Genomic DNA, 21,354 nt, shown 5'->3' with positions numbered 1-21,354 from the left:
GAACCCAGGAGGCAGAGGTTGCAAGGAGCTGAGATTGCACCACCGCACTCTATTCCAGCCTGGGCAACAGAGTGAGACTCTCAAAAAAAATCATAATCACAAAGATCACAAAGTCATTTACCACCAACTAAGACACAGCCTTGTTATTTTTTAGAACAGATGTATTTTTTAACTGAGATGAAATTCACATAACCATTAATATAAAATTAACCATTTTAAATTGAACAATTCAGTGGCATTAAGTAGATTCACAACGTTATACACTCACTCCCTCTACTTTCAAAACACTGTCATCACCCCAAAAGGAACTCCTGTACCCTTTCCTCCTAACTGCAGCCCCCACAACTACCATTCTGCTGTTTCTGTGGATTTACCTATTCTGTATATTTCTCATAAGCAGAAGCACACCACCTGTGATTTCCTTTCCCTTTGTCTGGTTCCTTTCACTCAGCATGATGTGTCTGAGACTCATCCACACTGGCATGGATCATTCATTCCTTTTTAATGGCTGAATAATATTGCATTGTGTCTACACTACCATTTGCTTATCCATTCATTGATGAACATCTGGGCACCTTCCACCTTTTGGCTCTTGTGTATAGTGCTGCTGTGAACATGAGTCTACATTTATTTGAGTATCTGTTTTCAATTATTTGGGGTATAAAGCTGGGAGTGGACTTGCTGGGTCATATGGTAATTTAATTTTTTGAGGATCCCACCAAACGGTTTTCCACAGTGGCTGAACCGTTTTACACTGCCACCAGCAACATATGACAGTTCCAATTTCTCCACATCCTTGCCAAAAGATCCTAGTGGATGTGAAATGGTATATCATTGTGGTTTTGATTTACATTTCCCTAATGATGAATGACGTCGAGATGCTTTTCATGTGTTTGTTTGTTGGCCATCTGTATATCCTGTTTGAAGAAATTCTGTTCAAGTCCTTTGCCCATGTTAAAATTGGGTTGTGTGTAGTTCTGTTGTTGAATTGTAGGAGCTCTTTATAGATTCTGTATACTACATCTTAATCAGATATAGGATTTCTGAATATTTTCTCACAGATGCATTGTTGATCAGGATTCTAATGACCTCCAACCAAGATGCAATGTGAATGTGTTAACATCACCTTGAACACTGAAGTGTTCCCATGATGTCATGCTGGTCTTCACATTAGTCCTTATTGAGATCTTGCTACAGTAAAAGTAGGCTATTATTAAGTTACTAATATATTTGATCTGATCCTCTTTAGTATACAGTAATTGTATTAGTTTTCTATTACTGTATTAACAAATGCCACAAAGTTAGCAGTTTAAATACATATTTACTATATTACAGTTTCTGTAGTCAGAGGCTGGGCGTAACTGCAGTTGGTCTCTGCTCAGGGTCTCACAGGCTGAAATCAGCGAGTCAGCTGGGGGTTTCTTCCTAGAGCTCGGAGTCCTCTCTCAAGCTCCTGTTGTTCCTCCTAGTTTAGCAGGAAGGCCCCATTCTCTTGTAGGCTGTTGGCTCTCAGTTCCCAGAGGCAGCTCAAAGTTCCCCACCATGCAGCCCCTCCCCACCCCTTCATGCTGCACATCCCTGACTTCAGGAGGGGCCCAGTCCCTTTGAAGGGCTCACCTGGTTAAGTCAGGACCACTGAATAATCTCCTTTTTTACTAACTCAAAGTCAACTGATCCATTAGTAGCTCAATCACAGGAGGATAGCCCATCATAACCCCAGGTTCTGCCGGCACTGCAGGGAAGGGAATTGTAAAAAGTGTGTTCACCAGGGAGCAGGAATCTTGGAGACCATCTTAGAACTCTGTCTGTCACAGTATCGTAGTTAATTTCTTTTTCTTTTCTTTTTTTTCTTTTGAGACAGGGTCTAGCTCTGTCACTCAGGCTGGAGTGTACTGATACCATCATGGCTCACTGCAGCCTCGACCTCCTGGGTTCAAGTCATCCCTGCCTCAGCCTCCCGAAAAGTTGGGACTACAGGTGTCATCAACTCAGGCTAATTTCTGTATATTTTGTAGAGACCAGATTTCATCATGCTGTCCAGGATGATCTCAAACTCCTGGGCTCAAGCAATCTGCCTGTCTCAGCCTCCCAAAGTGCTGGGATTAAGGTGTGAGCCACTGTGCCTGATCTAATATCTTACTTTTGCCAAAGATACTATACTTATGTACATACATACAGTATGTTTTTCTACAAATCTAACATGATGACACCCTGTCTCTACTAAAAATACAAAAATTAGCCAGGTGTGGGGGCACACACCTGTAATCCCAGCTACTCAGGAGGCTGAAGCAGGAGAATCACTTGAACCCGGGAGGCAGAGGTTGCAGTGAGCCGAGATCATGCCACTGCACTGGGGGACAGAGTGATCAGAGTGAGACTCCATCTCAAAATAAATAAACAAACAAACAAAATAAAATACTGAGGGGAGCACCAAGAAGGGCCCTGCCTTGCTGGTAGGGAGTAATTAACCCTAGCGCCCAGGTTAAACACTGCTCTAGTCCCACCTAACAGATCCTAACAACAAGACCCTAAAGGATTAAACTATTTCCAAGTAACTTAATTGTGGCATCACAAAGCCCAGGAATATATATACAAACGCAAAAATCTTCAGCATCTTGTGAGGTCAAATTCATAATGTCTGGCAAAAGATAAGAAGTTATCAGCCGGAAAATAGGCCCCATAATGAACAGAAAAGTTAATTAATTGAAACTGGCCCACAACTGCCAGAGGTTAGAATTAGCACACAAAGACATTAAAAATAATTATCATAACTGTAACGCATATGCACAACAAGCTAAGTCGAGACAACAAAGTATTTAAAAGACCTAAACTGAGATTCCAGAAATGAAAACTACCATGTCCAAGATGAAAAATATGGTTGAAGGGATTAATGGCAGATGAGACATTGCCAAAGAAAAGGTTATAAACTTGAAGACAGCAATAGAATCTGTCTAAAATGAACACACAGAGAAGAAGAGAGCTAGTGAACTGCAGGACTTCAAGCAGTCAAAATATGTGTAATTGGAGTCACCAAAGAAGAAGTGAGAGAAAGAGCAAAACAGAAAAAAAATTTTGAAGAATAGTCAAAAGTGTTTTTGAACTTGGTGAAAATTATAAACACACAGATCTAAGAATCACAAAGAAACCCAAGCACAAAAAAATGAAGAAAATGACACCAAGATAGATCATAATTGGATTGCTTAAAACCAGTGATAGAAAAAATCATAAAAGCGGTCAGAGAAAAATGACATATATATGAGCAACTGGAATTGTCCTACACTGCTGGTGGGAATCTGAAATGATTCAATGGCTTTGAGTGACAGTTTCTTAAAAAGTTAATCATATACCTAGCATATGCTATATGCAATGGCTTTGGCAGTTTCTTAAAAAGTTAATCAGGCAGGTGCGGTGGCTCATGCCTGCAATCCCAGCACTTTGGGAGGCTGAGGCGGGTGATCACTTGAGGTCAAGAGTTCAAGACTAGCCTGACCAACATGGAGAAAGCCCATCTCTACTAAAAATACAAAATTAGCTGGGCATGGTGGTACATGCCTGTAATCACAGCTACCCTGGCATCTGAGGCAGGAGGTTCGATTGAACGTGGGAGGTGGAGGTTGCAGTGACCCAAGATTGTATCATTGCACTCCAGCCTGGACAACAGGAGCAGAGCTTCATTTAAAAAAAAAAAAAAAAAGTTAATCATATACCTATCATATGTTCAGCCATTCCACTCCAAGGTACTTACATCCAAGAGAAACGAAAGTATAAATCCATACAGGAACAATCCAAACATCCATCAATAGCTGAATAGATAAACAAATCGTGGTATATCCATATAGCAAACTAATACTCGGTAATGAAAAAGAATGAATTCACTATTGTGGAAAAGCTGTTAGTTGTATAACCACTACAAAAACATATCAAAGTATCTCTCAATAACTATGTTGCATGAAAGAAACCAGACTAACAAAGAGTGTGTTATTCCATCCAGAGAAAAATACCGGAAAATGAAAAGTAATCAATAGTAACAGAAATCAGTGGCACCTTGGTGGCAGGCAGGGAGGGATGGAAGGGAGAGAACTGAACGAGACAGGAGGAAACTCTGGAGGGTGATGGATGCATTCCCTATCTATATTGTGGAGAAGGTTTCATAGTTGTGCACAGATGCCAAAATGTATTAAGTTGTACATTTTAAATTTGTGGAGTTCACTGTATATCAATTATACTTAAAAAAAAAAAAAAAGGCAAACAACAAAGATCCCAGGCAGGGTTTCCATAGGCTTGGCAGGGTGGTAAAGTGTGTGTCCTGGGGACAGAAGGCATCACACTGAGCTTCAGGTTTCACCTGGGTTCGGTGCCAGGTAAAGCCCCTGGCAGAGTCATGGCAAAGGCCAATTATGAGAGCGTCTGGCCCAGCCACGGCCCTTGGCAGGAGCCGCCTGGCTTTTCTCTAAGGAATGTGGGTTTAATCAGTGACTCCCATTGGCACACTGAGTGACTCTCTTCCAAACCACGTCAGCAAACGCATTTCCTCAAGGGTCCCTGCTTGGTCCTGAAATACCTGAACATGTTTTGAAAGGGTCAGTCTACAAACAAATGTGATTCCTCCGTAATCCTTCATTCGCATTCCCATTCATTATTTCTAAAATCATTTTCTGCACAATAATTTTGTAATATTTGTAAAATAATTTTGTACAACTATTTTGTACTCACAGCAGCTTTATTAATAATAACCCAATACTAGAAACAACTCAAATGCTCATAAACAGGAGAATGAATAGTGATATAGTCATATAATGAAATACTATTCAATATTACAAAGGAAAGAGTTGACACATGCAAATACATGAGTAAATCTCAAAAGCATGATTTTTTTTTTTTTTTTTTTTTGAGACGGAGTTTCGCTCTTGTTACCCTGGCTGGAGTGCAATGGCGTGATCTCGGCTCACCGCAACCTCCGCCTCCTGGGTTCAGGCAATTCTCCTGCCTCAGCCTCCGGTCAAAAGCACTATTTTAAGTAAAAGAACCACATAAAAGAAGACAGACTATACCATAGGGTTCTTTTTTTTTGAGACAGAATCTCATCTTGTTACCCAGGCTGGAGTGCAGTGGTGCGATCTCGGCTCACTGCAACTTCAGTCTCCCATTGTTCAAGCAATTCTCCAGCCTCAGATTCCTGAGTAGATGAGAGTACAGATCTTCCCACTGAATGAATGCCAAACACTGAAGGTATTCAGGAGCTCAGCATCTCTGAGTTGGAGAGAATGAGGACACCATCCACCTGACATCTCTTCAAACCAGAGACCCTTCTCTAGCACTCCTGCTGAATGGAATCCAGCCACTGACCTGATTCGACTTGTGCGATCAACATCTCCCAGCCCATTCTTTTGGGACAACTCTTCATTTGCTTTCAAGTTCTTAGCAGTCATTAACCAGCCATCTTCATCCTGGTATCTTTCAAAAGTCAGTCACTTTTTTACCTTCAGAAGAAGGAAAGGACAGCTCCACACAGCTCCCTACCTGCATTCTTAGGGTCAAAGGGAGCCAGGCTGTTCATTTGATCCATCCTTTTTCAACACCACTTCTTGTCTTATGAGTGCTGCAGAAATATCCACCATTGATGAAAAGAAAAGTGTCCTCCTTTAGGAAATAGGAACCTCTAGGTCCTAACTACCATCCTGGGAAGGAAGTCAGCTCCAAAACTAACAGATAACTGGACAGCTAGTAAGGACCTTCTAACCTCAGAATCAACCCTTCCTGGCCGGGTGTGATGGCTCATGCCTATAATCCCAGCACTTTGGGAGGCTGACGCGGGTGGATCATGAGGTCAAGAAATGGAGACCATCCTGGTCAACATGGTGAAACCCTGTCTCTACTAAAAATACAAAAAAAAAAATTAGCTGGGTGTGGTGGTGCACACCTGTAGTCCCAGCTACTCGGGAGGTTGAGGCAGGAGAATTGCTTGAACCCAGGAGGCGGCGGCGAGCTGAGATCGCGCCATTGCACTCCAGCCTGGGTAACAAGAGCGAAACTCTGTCTCAAAAAAAAAAAAAAAAAGAAAGAAAATCAACCCTTCCTAAGGCTTTCTTTTCACTATTGCAACTTCATTCGTGTAAGGAATGAAGGAGCTTCCCTCTTCAAAGATCCCCTTTTAAAGTACAGCATTGCAGCAGTGGCCGGGCATTGGTGGCTCATGCCTATAGTTCCAGCGCTTTGTGGGGCCGAGGCAGGCGGATCACCTGAGGTCGGGAGTTGGAGACCAGCCTGGCCAATATGGAGAAACCTCATCTCTACTAAAAATACAAAGTTAGCCAGGCGTGGTGGCACATGCCTGTAATCCCAGCTACTGGGGAGGCTGAGGCAGAAGAGTAGCTTGAACCCAGGAGGCGGAGGTTGCAGTGAGCCGAGATCACGTCAGTGCACTCCAGACTGGGCAACAAAAGCAAAACTCCATCTCAAAAAAAATAAAAATAAAAACAAACAAAAAATAAAGTGCAGTATTTCCCAAGGAAAGTCACATATTCAGCTGCTTATTAACATCAACATCTTGTTTTGTTTTTCATGTTAATTTGCCATTCACAACACACTCCCCTGTGTTTCATTTGACCCTCACAAGGAGCTCCTGCAGAAGAGAATGTATTATTATTATTTCCACTTATCTTTTTGGAAGATAAATCTCAAGAAGTTCCATGGATCACCTAGACCTAGATGGGCAGCAGCCGAGCCGGAACTAAAAGGCAAGTCTTCCCAGAGCAGGCCCAGTGCTCCTTCCACGGCCAAGGCACCTAGCACCTGGCCCTCACTATGTGGGTGGAGAGGTTACTGTGAGAGCAGAAACAGAATGCAGGATGGTTCCTGGGAAAGGCAAGAACACAAGGGCCATTGCGTTGGGGTGAGGGGAAGGGGCTCAGGACAGGAAGAAAGGGGGGACCAGGCCCACCTTCACTTGCCCCAAGTTTTGCCAGGCAAATCTGTCCTCAGAGAAGCTCGCATACACCAGGTGTTCAGAACATGACTATAGCCACACCTGCTTCACAAGTCTTCCGAGCCAGCAGGTCAATCCACTGATTCCTCTAATAGCAATGGATAAAAACCCATCCCATGTTGGCCTGGACAGTGACGTTCAGAGGGGCTGGAAGGACACGAAGCCGCTGTGCTTTTGGCAGTCCCTCAATAGCCCTTCAGACTGTGTTTCTCCTCAGGCAGCAAGTCGATGCTGGTAGCTCCAACTTACAGCCGTGGAGGTGATTTTGCGAGGATATTTAGTTTAGTTCCCTACAGCACGATGGCTGAAAGAGTCTTGCCTTCCTGCCCAATAGCCCACTGGCGTTCCCATTCAATATTTCTCATCAATATTTCTCAAAGATACACATGGCTTCTCAGAACCTGCCCTCCAGGGTTCACCAAGCTGGGCTGGCACAGAGATCAAATGCAGGCGCGCCAGGCCTTGCTGAAAGCCCCAGCGGGTCCCTTGATGAGTGTCTGAGCTTCGCCGTACAGCGCCAAGCCGGGGTGGCGGTGGATGAATCGTGTCCCCCCTTCACGTGGCGAAGTCCTCACCCCGGAGCCTCCGGATGCGGCTGCCAGTGGAGAAGGCTTTTAAAGAGGCGGATGAGGTGGAACAGGTCGTTGCGGGGCCCTAAGGCAACAGGTCTGGCATCCGGAAAGGAGGAGACGCGGCCTGCACGGTGGGACCACCAGCCTCAGGGAGAGGAGTCGGGAGGAACCAGGCCCCGCCCGGACGAGGGGCCCCGGAGCCACGCGGGAATGATCAATGCCGAGCCCCGGGCTCCCGACCACCCGCGGCCCCCCCCCCAGACGGCAGACCAGGGACCCGCTGGGCCTGGAGCGCTGGGCTAAGTGACAACAGAAAGACCCCAGTGGGGTCTCCTCAGGCAGATGCCGGAGGCCCGGAGCAGTGGCGGGACTGGGGAGGCAGACGCCGGCCTCTGCGGGAAGGGCCGCTCCCTTGGCGCTGCGCTGGGGACCAGGGGCGGCAGGAAGAAATTCCCGCAGGGCTGAGCCGGCGGAGCGCCGGCGCCGTGCTGCTCGCCGGGTCCAAAGCCGAGCCCAGGTCGCCTCCCGTGAGGGCCTGGGGAGGGCGTAGGGAGGGGCGGCGCTGCCCCGAGGCCGCACTGGAGGCGGAGGTCTGGCGCCCGCCGGCGGAGATCCACAGACTGGAGTGCCAAGGGGGCGCCTCCGCAGGGCAGCCCCGGAAAGGCCAACGCTCCGTCCTCACTAAGACCGAGCGAGGAAGATTCTATCAGCCCTTTCTAGAAGAGGAAGCCGAGGTTCAGAAAACTCAACCAGTTTGTCCCAGGACACCGGGACAAAGGGTTCAGAGGCAGCTCTGGACTCAGACCCAGGTCTCCCAATTCTAAAGCCCACAGCATGAGCCGTCAGGGCCCAGCTATGGTGGCTTTCAGGGAAACTTGGACGGGATAACTTCCAGAGTGAGGCGATAAGGTGGGTACCTTATAAACTCTCACTTTGTAAGTGAGATTCCTGTACAGTGCCCACGCAGCACGCACACACATGTGCATGCACACACATCCCCACACGTGCATGCACACTAATGCACACACCCACATGCATGCACACAAACGCACACAACTGCATGCAGACACACACTAATGCACACATCTGCATGCACACACAGGCATATTTTTATGCATATACACTCATACACAACACACACATGCATGTACACACGTGCACTCATACACCCACGTACACACACATCGATGCATGCATACTCCTGGCACACACACACTTGCACACTCACACTAGCTCACCCTCACACACACACTCTAGTCCTTAATATCATGGGAACCTTCCCTTCTTAACTGCACCACAACCCCGGTCTGAAAACAAGATGCTGTGAGTGATAACAGCCAATGTGTCACACAAAAAGGCACAGTTAAATCCATGAACAGATCCTGTATTTTTTGTGTGATATTCCTCCCAGGAGGCCCAAAGTTGAGTAGATTTTATTTAAACTGTCCTTTCAAATACATTCTAATTGCTTTATGATTTGTTTCACAACTCAAAGTTGGAAAAAATTCCATTTTACAAGTTGCCATTACTCATTTGCAAGCATCACCTTCCTGCCCCCAAATTCCGTGGCTACATCAGGAGAATAGATTTTTCTCATTTACCAATGTGAAGGGAAGCAGATGTAGGTGAAGCCTCTAGCTCACCGGGTGAACCATGAGCATTTGGCCATGTTGCTGCCGTATTTCATGATTACAAAAACAGACTTTTTTTTTTGAGACACAGGACTTCCTTCTTAATTAATTGATTAGGTGTTTGTATGCCCTTTCACAATGACAAATCTATAAAATTATTTTCATGAATAATTTTTTATTTTGGTCATAATTATGACTTTTTATTTTATTATTATTATTATTTTTTTTTTGAGACAGAGTCTCACTCTGTCACCAGGCACCAGGCTGGAGTGCAGTGGCACAATCTCGGCTCACTGCAACCTCCGCCTCCCAGGTTCAAGCAATACTCCTGCCTCAGCCTCCCGAGTAGCTAGGACTACAGGCATGCGCCACTAGCCCAGTTAATTTTTGTATTTTTAGTAGAGACGGGGTTTCACCATGTTGGCCAGGATGGTCTTGATCTCTTGACCTCGTGATCCACCTGCCTCGGCCTCCCAAAGTGCTGGCATTACAGGCTTGAGTCACCATGCCCAGCCAATTATGACTTTTTAAAATCAATGCAAAGTCTCAGTCTGTTCAAATGATAAACCTAAAAAATGGGCTCATGAAACTAATTTGGTCTTTGCATTTCTTCAACAACCAACTCACATTTCTCTGCTCTTTGACTCAAAAGCTGGACATGTGTTAACAGCTTTGTTTGCTTCTGTATAGTCCTTAACAGGATGGCAGAAACCCGGTGTTAAAACAATCTTAAGGTCAGCCATGTAACCATAGGTCCTCCTCTGATTGGCAAACAGATGTAGACATTCCTTCCAGATTCAGTCAAATAAAAAATTCTAATAAGAGCAGCCGTGTTCGGGGTGTGCACGATATGCTGAGTGCCTGGTACACATCCCCTTGTTTAATTCCCACAGAAACTTTGTGAGACAAGTACTACAATCCCTGTTTAACAGATGGGCAAACTGAGGTCTGGAAAAACATTCGTTTACCCAAGGTCACACAGCTGGAAAATGGCAGTGCTGGGATATGAACCTGAGTGTCCTCGAGGCTGAAGTCTTCCTTGCCACTCCAAGCATCCATCACTTACAGATGTCTCAAAGAGCTGCTGCCCAAAGCCAAATCATTGTTGCCACCAGGTCTGCCATGAAGCTGTGGAAAGGGCTGGGGATGAGGAATGAGGTTACTGAGTCACCTAGCTGCAGGTGCCCACTGCCACCAGGGGCAAATCACTGCCTCTCTCTGGTAGGCTGGATCCCATCCCACCCACAGCAGAGCAGCTGTAGAGAGAGGAGGCTGTTAAGAAACTAGAGGACATGAGTCCGGGCACAGTGGATCACACCTGTAATTCCAGCACTTTGGGAGGCCAACGCAGGTGGATCACTTGAGATCAGGAGTTAGAGAATAGTCCGGCCAACATGGTGAAACCCCATCTCTACTAAAAAATACAAAAATTAGCCAGGCATGATGGCAAGCACCTGTAATCCCAGCTGCTCCGGAGGCTGAGGGAGAAGAATCGCTTGAACCCGGCAGGTGGGGGCTGCAGTGAGCCGAGATGGTGCCACTGCACTCCAGCCTAGGTGACAGAGCAAGAGTACATCTCAAAAGAAAGAAAGAAAAGAAAAGAAAAGAAAAGAAAGAAAGAAAGAGAAGAAGGAAGGAAGAAGGAAGGAAGGAAAGAAAGAAACTAGAGGACATGTGAATCCTCTGCCCAAGGCACACATGGGAGGCACTCAGTTGTTTCTCCTCTGGCCTCTAGGAGTACACCAGTATGACTTTCAGAGGCCATCTGCAAACTTATGTTTCTCTCCCAATGGTTCATGCTTAGTCCTGAAATAAGTTTCTGGACATGATGAAGGGATGTTCTCTGAGTGCTTATGTCAACAGTTAACAATGCATCCTGATTCAACCCGTGATGAAAATTGCGTGAGGGAGAAAGCTGGCGGTGGTGTGTGGCCTCTGGAGAACTTTCCCAAACTGAATTACATTCGTTCACATGATGAGAAATCACAGAGAGGACCACTAAATGCTGCTCAGGAACGGTTTCTGGCTGGGTGCGGTGACTCACACCTATAATCTCAATGCTTTGGAAGGCTGAGGTGAGGTGGGAGGGTCACTTGAGCCCAGCAGTTAAAGACCAGGCTGGCCAACATAGTGAGACAATAACTTTACAAATTAGCCAGCTGTGGCGGTGTTCACCTGAAGTCCCAGCTACTTGGGAGGCTCAGGCGGAAGGATCACCCAAGTCCAGGAGCTGAGGCTGCAGTGAGCTGACATCACAACACTGCACACCTGCCTGGGTGACACAGCAAGACGCTATCTTAAAAATAATAATAATAATAAAGAAAGAAAGGTTGCCACACCAAATCAATACAGGGTTCTAATTCTGAAATGAAACCTTCAAATTTTTTCCGTATCTTATTTTAAAGCTTTCTTTATCAATTGCTTTTTGCTTTCAACAACAATGATAAATCCAACTGAAATAAAAAATTCAACTGAAAGATACATTGAATCCATGTTGCCCATTGTAAAACTTAAAGGACAATTTCATCATGGTCCCACAGCTTCCAAATACCACAGGAGGAGAAACCTGTTTGTCTCAGACAAACTCAGATGTTCTAAAATTAAAACGAGGCTGGGCGTGGTAGCTCATGCCTGTAATCCCAGCACTTTGGGAGACCAAGGCAGGTGGATCACCTGAGGTCAGAAGTTCAAGACCAGTTTGGCCTACCATGATAAAACCTCGTCTCTACTAAAAATACCAAAATTAGATGGCTATGGTGACGGGCGCCTATAATCCCAGCTACCCAGGAAGCTGAAGCAGGAGAATCACTTGAACCCAGAAGATACGGGTTGTAATGAGCCGAGATCGTGCCACTGTACTCCAGCCTGGGCAACAGAGCAAGACTCTGTCAAAAGAAATGAAAAGAAAAGAAGAAAAGAAAGAAAGAGAAGAAAGAGAACAAAAGACATCCTTCTGTATCCAGTTACTCCACATCCCAAAGAATAACAGAAGAAAGAAACTTTCCCCTCAAAACCACTGATTGTGGTTTTCTGCTGACAAAAATAGGGGAAGGCTGTATGCCATGCTGATAGCAGGGTGCAGATTTTCTTCATGGGATATACTATACAATCATCTAACATGACCCTAAAGATGATGCATTAGCTGGAAAAATGTGTCTGCTGTACAGTTTAAATACATAAAAGCAAGGTATAAATGGTGTGCATTCTGTGGTTAAAATTAAGTGAGCAAATATCTGCCCACAGGATGGATGAGAAAAGATTATGCAAAAAGTTAAATAGCCCTTGTTTTAGGATGATGAGATTATTCAGTAACATTCATCATGCTAAATCAAGATATAGCTTGGTTATTTAAAAAAAAAAAAGCGGGGGTCAGGGGAACAGGTACAGTAGCTCAGATCTGTAATCACAGCATTTTGGGAGGCTGAGACAAGAAGACTGTTTGAGGCCAGGAGTTCAAGGCTGCAGTGAGCTGTGATCACACCACTGCACTCTGGCCTGTGAGACAGAACGAGACCCTATCTCAAAAAAAAAAGGAGGAGCGAGAAGGATGGGCAAGCCATCATGCCATTTCCCAACCTGAGAGCCTGGGTAAAGGTGGCAGCCACAGCTTAGAGGCTTGCTGCTGGAGTGGTAATGGGCACTTCAAGGGGCAAGAATACAATGTGCAGCTGCCTGGAGGAGAGCACTGTGAAAGATCTCCACCTCCCCAACACCCGCCACTGCCCCAGGGAGGGACTCAATTATTTCCAGAGATGGGAGAAACGTAGAAATCTGTGGGGCAGAGAGGGCTCCTCTGAAGGTGCAGGATCACACCCACACTTCATGAGGCCCTGAAAGCACAGGACAGTGGGGCACAGGGCTCACAGTGTACCCCTGGCTGCACCAGCACCACCTCACAGCCAGAGAACTGAGGCTTGGAGAGGCCTCAGGCTCCTCATCTACAGCCTTCCCCTCCAGCCGACAGACTCAGCCCTCCAAAAGCCACCTCCAAAAGCACTAAGCAAGGTATGACAACCCTCAAGCTACATGCACCTCACCATTCCAAGTCCCAAGGACTTGGGGTACTCCCCAGACTCACCAACTAGGCCAGAGACATCTTCTGAGAACATTCCCCATGAGAACATTTCCCAGGAAGCTGATGAAAGCAGGCAGAGGAACAGGGACCTGGGAGCAGGTGGCCTGACCTGGGCACACATGCACTATCCCAGGCTGAGTGCCAAACCTGCACATAGGGTTCGCGGACATTCGTCCTTTTCATTCCCATCTTCCAAGGCGGCCTGCAAACGTAAGGGAGCTCAGACCTGGCCCTGTGTACTCTGCAGAGGTCAAGGCTTCCACCTCCGTGACATTTTTCCCTCTGTAAAACAATGGCAGTAACCTCTGTCTGTACATCTCATGAGGCTGCTGTGGAAAACTTTTAGGATCTGAAGTAACTTGGAAAGCTCACATTTTGTAAGTACATTAGATAGAGAGAAACACAGATTTTGATACTGGCATGGATAAACCCAAATTTATTAATGTAAACCTCTATACAGAACAAGTGCCTATTGCCCACCCCATTGGATCAAAAATCCTTTAGTTGGGTTTCATGCCATTGAAGTGGAATTTCTCTAGGACACAGCTCCAGTTTTGAGCCCAAGCTTCTCACCCTTTTCCTTGGATGGTCACCTGCTGGTTTTACCAGCCCCATGTCCTCTCCCGATTCTTCTAGTAACAGCACTCCAAACTGTCCTTTGGGACCATCATTGACTTCTTGGTCCCGATAGCTCCAGGGGGGTTGATCGTCCACACACATGAACACACACACACACACAGACACATCTGAACCTGGCCCATCAGTGGAGATGCTCTTCAGGTCTCAGTGACCAGGGTGGGTAATCCGTATTGCTAGATGCAGGCTATATGTATTGATAAATGCAGGTGTTTTACACAGGTCCATCAGAGCGAGTTAGGGAATTTTTGCTGGGACTGTTGAGAAACAGATACTAACACTAAGGATGTGAATCTGGAGCTGCTGGAAGCTTCCCTGGTATTTTATGGGAAAAGTGAGGGCATCTTTGAAAAATATGGAGTCATGAGGAAGAAAGAGAAAACCCAGGCACCTCCACAATGAACTCCACACCCTCGATTTTGTTTTGTTTGTTTTTTTGTTTTTGTTTCTTCCTATTTTTACTTGCTGTTGCGACAGCCTCAGTCTGTCACCCAGGCTGGAGTACAGGGGCACAATTATGGCTAACTGCAACCTCAAACACCTGGGCTCAAGCAATCCTCACACCTTGGTCTCTCGAGGAGCTGGGACTACAGGCTTGTACCACCACGCCCAGCCAATTACTTTTTTTTTTTTTTTTTGAGATGGAGTCTTGCTGTGTCATCCAGGTAGAGTATGGTGGCATGATCTTGGCTCACTGTAACCTCCGACTCCCGAGTTCAAGTGTCTCCTGCCTCAGCCTCCCAAGTAGCTGGGATTACAGGCGTGTGTCATCATGCCTGGCTAATTTTTGTATTTTTAGTAGAAACGAGGTTTCACCATGTTGGCACCTTGGCCTCCTTGGCATCTGCCCACCTTGGCCTCCTAAAGTGCTGGGATTACAGGCGTAAGCCACCAAGCCTGGCCACACACACACAAACACACACACACACACACACACACCCAGAGAGAGAGAAATAAATATATATATATGGAGGGAGAGAGAGAGAGAGAGAGAAAGAGAGAGAGAGATATGAGGAGGTCTTGCTATATCGTCCAGGCTGGTCTCCAACTCCTGGGCTCAAGTAATCCACCCACCTCGGCCTCCCAAAGCAGTGAGATAATAGGTGTGAGCCACCATGCCCCAGTCTCCTGAAGCTGCAGAGTTGGAGTCATGACACATTGCTATTTGAGGGTAAAAGGATCCAAAGGTGTCCAGAAAGGCTGAAGCTAATGGGATGTTGCTTGGTGAGGGAAGGGGGAACAGCCCGCTCTGGCAATCGTGACTCTAACTCTAACTGCATGCACTCTGGAAGGGGATTTGGAGGCCAAAGTCAGATACGGCTGCTAAGAAATTCCAAGGAGCTGAGGAAAAGGCAGGATAGGAGCAGGTAGCAGAGCTTCCCAGGCACACCATATGCAGTCTCTGGGTAGACTGACTGCCTTTGTCCTTGGGGGCTGGGGAGTGGCTAGTCACCTAGAGTCCTCTTCCCCTCCTGCAGTGAGGCGAAGTGTTACCGTTCTTTGCATGTGCTGTGATACGGGAAAGCTGGCAAGCAGTGTCTTAGAATGCCACCCTTAGTCACTCACTTCGGGGGCAGAACAGCATCCGCTTAAGGGTTAAAGGCCAAAGGCTGCAAAGAATGGGACTGTGCGGAGGAGAATCCCAAACCCATCAACCTTCACTTCAGCTGTGGCTGGGAGCACAGCTGGACAGCAGAGCCCCAAGGGAGACAGAAATTCTGTGGTTGAAGAATGTTCCCAAAGTGTGGTGCTTGGGAAACACCAAAGTGGAAGGCAGGCACAGTTACGAAAATTGAAGTGGGCCAGTAGATGACTGAGCCCCCACTCTGCCCCATCCTCCTCTGAGCTGACAGAATAAATACTCCATGGTCCCAGTGGGTACTGGGTTAACACTCCACAGCTGACCTTGGGGCTGACACTGGAGTAATGCTCTATGGCCCCAGCTGATCCTAGGGTAACACTCCATGGCCTCAACTGATGTGAGAGTAACATCCCACAGCCCTGGCTGATGCTGGGGTAGCACTCCACAGCCCTGGATGATGCTCGGGTAACACTCTGTGGCCCTGGTGGATGCTGGGGTGGCACTCCATGGCCCTGGATGACACTGGCGTAATACTCCATGGCTCTGGTTGACGCTGGAGTAATGCTCCACAGCCGTGGCTGACTCTGTTTGTTGATCCCGAGTAGCCGTGCCCAGTCTTCCTTCCTACCAAAGCCTCAATTCTGATCCAGTGGCAATATGCCCAGCCTCAGGGGATGAGTCAAGATCAGCCAAAGCCTGCTATGGCAATTGCATTATCTTTGCTAGTGAAAGGGTGATGGTGACCCTGTGACCTAGCTCTGGCTAGTGGCTATAAAGGAAGCCTGCTGAAAGGTGGGAAAGTTTCCCCCTGAACTGAAATTAAAGAGACAACCTCTCAAGAAGATTGCTCTTTCCCTGCCCCCTTTCCTTCTACCCAGGCTACTCTAGGATACAGATATAGGTTCCCAGCTGCAGCAGCCATCTTGAGATCACAAGGAAAGGACAAGAGAATGGCAGACACTGAGTGGGACTCAGCTGTGGCCAAGTGACTGACAAACCCAGGATGTGCTGACTGTCTTCCAGGCTTCTCTCGAAATGTAAGGTAAGTAAGAACACTTGGGTATTCTGTTACCTGCCATCAAAAGCACATTTACCATCCTGTACTTTTCCTTTATGTTACCATATTTACTCATAACTACATAGGAGTTGTGACCACAATATTAGAGGAGAGGAACTGGAAGAGGTGGGATGACAGAGCTGATAAATGGTGGGACCAGGCCTCAAATTCTCTTCTGCTGATGGAAAACTTCAGGCATCATCTGCTCTGCTCTGTATAAATTCATTCAGCTTACAGATTCCCCAGCCTCAGGGGCCATGCCTCAAACCTTCAAAGCCAATGTGGGAAAGTCCAATCCAAAATGACAAAATATGTCTTTGAAAGGAATGCCCCAACCCTTGGCTTATTCTAAACATGCTGCTATTATTATAAAGCTCTCCCAAACTGTAGCAAGAAAAAAAAAAAAGAGGACAAGAAAAGAGTGGAGAGAGAAAGTGAGCCTCCCAGGAAGTCATTGAAAGGAAACTTTTTTTTTTTTGGGGAGCCAGGAAATGTCAAGGAAACAAATGTAGTTATGATTTACACTGCATCTCCAGTTGTGCCATGGGATTCAAAAATAGGCGTCTTAATTTAAAACTTGACAGCAGAGAGCAGCATGACAAGTAGAAAAACTGCTAAGGAGGCTGAAAAAAATCTCCATTTGACTCTGGGTTGACAGTATTTAACCAATATAGAGTTGGTAAGAGAGAAGGAAAAGTGTGTGAATTTTCCCCGAGTCTCTAGGCCTTTCTTGTTTTCAAACTGATTGGTCTGGACAATGGAAGTCCAACAGCCAACAATAAATCCATTGTAAGCTGGCGTGGTCTCCTCTGAATATGACTAAATATTTCTTTACTCCTTGCATTACATTTTTTACTGTATTATGGAGGCCATGTATTCTAAAGTTTTAAGCTTTTATAACATTGTAACTGTAGGTATAAGATGGGGGGATTGATTACTTTAGGCAACCTATTTAAAGCACTTTAAGAGGAAAGTATTAGAATTTTTCGCATGAAATTTTTTAGATCGTACTGAAGATATGCTCGTTCATGGCTCTTACTAGAAATCTCGTTTATCTCTTCCTTTTGTGCCGTGGGAAGGTCTTTAATGATCACCTGTTGACATGAATATTCCTTTTTTGTAGCTTCTGTATCTTCATTATCAGGCACATCAGCCAGTCCAGAAAAAACTTACTTCACAGTTCTGTTCCCAAGGGAACAAAGAGAGTGGGTCCCATATTAACTGTGGCTTTTGTTGGCTTTTTCCCCCCCTGACATTAAAGCCATGTATAGTTGGCAAGGATGTCTTTTCTTTAATTTGGACATAGTTTCTGCCTCTGGTTCTCTGAAAGCAAGTTTGTTGATAGGACAAACTGCCCGCACACTCACATACGTAACTACTTCAGCACTGGCTTAAAAGAGAACAAATCAGAATTGAAAACCAACTTCAAGTACAAATGTTCTTTCCTTACAAGATTTTCAGTTCAATACTTATTTGGCCTTTATATCTAATGGCTTAAAAAGTATCTATACATCTAATTACAGTCAATTACTGACTCCCCATATATGCCTCCCGCAGCACTCTCCTCCTAACCAGGGAACTCACTGTCACCAGCCAGGCTGTGTACATTTCCCATCCAGTGAAATTTTCAAGAATAGCTCCTAACAGAAATAGACTGGTACCCTGGGAGAGAGAAGCTGTCTCACAGTGGGCACCCAAACAACCAGAAGTTAAACCCCAACTGCATTCATACTGTACCATCTCCCACTCTCCACTGGTGGGAAAACCTGGCCACTTTACACTCCAAGCACAGCACACACCTCAGATACCAAGCTCCAATTAGTGAGTAGTACTATGTGTGAATGGCACAGCAAATTCTCCAGAATTCCTTGGATTCTAAATTTTTCTTTTGCCTTTCTAATCAAGAATAAAGAGAGAGAGAGAGAAAGAACATCGCTCTGTCCAGTAACTCATTGTTCAAGCACTGTAGTTCACCCAGGTAAAATTCAGTGCCAGCAGTGGCTACCTGCACAGGATGCCCCTCCCTCCTAAAATAGACACAATTTGTAGTTCCTCGTAAAATGATTGTACTAGGATTTCTGAGTAACTCAATCAGGGCTTTCGGTTTATTTTTACCAAATAAGAGAGGCCTCCTATAAGAGCAGCTGCAGATATATCATTAACAGGTAGAAACTTTACTGGCCCTCCATAAATCAATTCAACATTCCCCTGGTCTCCAGGGATTTGCCAAAAGATAATGGGCAGTAATTATGAAACCATTGCAAGGAGTTGCCAGCAGATCTCAGAAACCGTTCTGAAGTCTGCAGACCCTTTCAAGGGGAAAATAGGAAATCATTTCATGAAGCAGCAATTTTACCCAGAACCCAGCTAGAAGAGCTGTAATACTAGCTTAAGTTAAAGTGACAAAGAAACAGGTGGGGTGAACAAGAGGTGTGGTACACAGTCATCTTCTCCTACTTTCCTTGAGTCCAAAGAAACTCAACATTGGAAACACAGCTGGATACATTTATAAAGATCCCAGCTGGGCAGAGTCTAGGGAATTGAGGGTGAACAGGCCAGTCCTCCCTCTCCTCTACCTTGAAACACTGCCTCTTTTCACACAGCAATTAAGGATGCCCTCTTGGGCAGTGGCCTTGGGGATCTGGGGCAGCCATCTATCCCAGGAGGAAGAAGGCTCCAGAAGAGGCTCTGACAAGCCCACCAGGCCTGTCCCAGTTCTGTGGGGAGGGGAACTACCGCACAAAAGGTGGAGGCTTTGGCCAACATGTTGGGTGAGTGCTTTGAGGACCCATATGTGGCCCTTACTTTGAAGACACACAGCAGCAATCTTATCCCTTAGAAGTGTCACAGATCCTCATATGAGCTTTCAAGTAAGCTGTGGAAGTCGCGATTCCCATTTATGGGATGGGAAACTCAGGATGTCCTGCGAGCCCACACCCCAGATGGCACCACCTGAAACCAGAATCCAGCTCCACGACCCCGGATTTCTTATCCTTCCCCTCATCCTACCAAGTCATGTGGGCGCCCCCCACCCCCATTCCCCAGGCCTCAGTGCACAGGTGATGGCTCAGCCTTAGGGCCTGAACTGCTGGAGACACACCGGGGTACGGGGAGGCCCAGCCCTCGGGCCTGTCTGAGGCTTCCCTCCACCGTGACAGCCACCTCACCAGGTGACCAGCGTTAGTTGGGAACAGTAGCTGCTACTGGTGATAGTCACTACACACCTCCCACAAGCCTCATCTTTATCCTGGCGGCTGGCCGCCGACGGGAAGCAATGTGTCCGAGCGCACACCCCGTGGAGACTGACCCTAGGTCTGTTACTCCAAAGTCACTGGTCTCTCCTTTCTCTTTTCTGCGGCCGACTGCCTGGCATGGAACTCTGAGGCGGGAACCGAGACCGCAAACCCCTTGAGGCCGGCACCCCCAGCCTCCGCTTTGGCGCAGAAGAGCCGGTCTCTGGGATGACCCAGAGCGCACGCAACCGGAGGACGGCCCTCCTCCTAGAGACCCGCACGCTGTCCCTGGCTCGCAGCGCACGGCCACCCCCAGCCCGACACAACCCCCGAGTCTGCCCCCGCTACGCGCCCCGGCACTCACCTCTTGCAGCAGACGCTCCAGGTGCGGCTCTGCCCAGGCGGCCCCGGAGCCGGGGGGCCCCGCGCGCCGCAGGAGCTCTCGCTCCTCCTCGAGCGCCGCCACCCGGCCCTGCAGCGCGGCCGCTTGGACGCCCAGCAGCAGGCAGGCGGCCGCGGAGCCCATGGAGAGCAGCAGGCACAGCGCGCTTACCGCCCGCGACCCGGCGATCCTCGCCGGGCGGCCTCCGCCGCCCGCCGCGTTGCCCTTCCCCGCGTCGCCACCGCCACCGGCGCTCTCGCCTGGGCCCATGGCTCATTCGTCGCGCGTGGACTCTCCAAAGGGACGATGCTGAGCTGGGGCTGCGGCTGAGCTCGCGAGGAACAGGCAAAACAACCCGAGGCGCGAGGTCCGCCGGGCGCGGGGCTTCGCCTCGGGGTAGCCGCGTATTGCGGTGCACGCCCCCTCGCCGCCGCCAACTCCTCCACAGCGGCCACTTTGGGCAGTTTCCTCTATGCAAATAGACCCTGCCAGAAAAGGAGCCGGGACCCACCCAGGGGAGGAGCGGCCGGGCTGGCCCCGCGCGGCGAGGGGGCGGGGGCGAGGAGGGAACTAGCTCCTGGGAGCCACCGGTCCGCGCCTGGCTGATCCCAAATGCAGCGCGCACCTCCGCCCTCACACGCCCCGGGCGCCGGCACCCGTCTCCGCGCCGGCACCTCTGCGGCTGCGCCAGCCCGAGTCCCAGAGGACCCCAGAGGTCGGAGGGACGCCCAGCGACCCCTCGCGCCTTCTGCAGCCCACCCCCGCCTGGAGCACTCACCACTCTTGCCTTAGGAACATTCCTTTAAACTTGGGAATTAACCTTGCTGACACTTGTAAAAAGTTCAAAACTTCAAATCCTGTAGAAAACTTAGTGGGTCTGTCCTAGGTGGTGGATTAGCGCCGCTTCGTGGCGGAAAGCGACCTCTGCGCACTCACATTTGGAAACGCAGGGTCGAGATTGAGCCAAGTAGAAATTGGCCTTTTAGAATCTTCTCTCACGAGTTTTTTTAAGAGTGCCAGACATCGGTGCGGGAAACAAAAATGGTAAGACTCTGTTTCTGGCCTAGAGAGGGCTTTTGAGAAAACTGATACTATAACGAATGGCAAAGATTCAGAAAATGAATTCCAAGTCTTGTTGAACTGATGACTTCTGTATTAGAAATACAACTTGGCCAAAAATTATGATCTAGTGTGCACCACA

General features: G+C 47.5%; 1 protein-coding gene across 1 annotated transcript in view; it reads right to left on the bottom strand.

Annotated features, from left to right (window-relative positions):
• COL23A1 (collagen type XXIII alpha 1 chain) overlaps positions 1–20,621 on the bottom strand; it is a 360,915-nt gene extending 340,294 nt beyond the window's left edge. The window contains exon 1 of the mRNA XM_035290689.3: positions 20,136–20,621. Within this exon, the coding sequence (XP_035146580.1) occupies positions 20,136–20,423 (288 nt within the window). The 5' untranslated portion in view covers positions 20,424–20,621. The remainder of the gene's footprint in view (positions 1–20,135) is intronic.
• Positions 20,622–21,354: the final 733 nt, after the last annotated feature.

The sequence above is a fragment of the Callithrix jacchus genome, chromosome 2, assembly GCF_049354715.1.
Source record: "Callithrix jacchus isolate 240 chromosome 2, calJac240_pri, whole genome shotgun sequence".
In the NCBI taxonomy this organism is placed as follows: domain Eukaryota; kingdom Metazoa; phylum Chordata; class Mammalia; order Primates; family Cebidae; genus Callithrix; species Callithrix jacchus.
The sequence above is the reverse complement of the archived record's forward strand: the minus strand, read 5'-3'. Positions and strand labels throughout refer to the sequence as shown.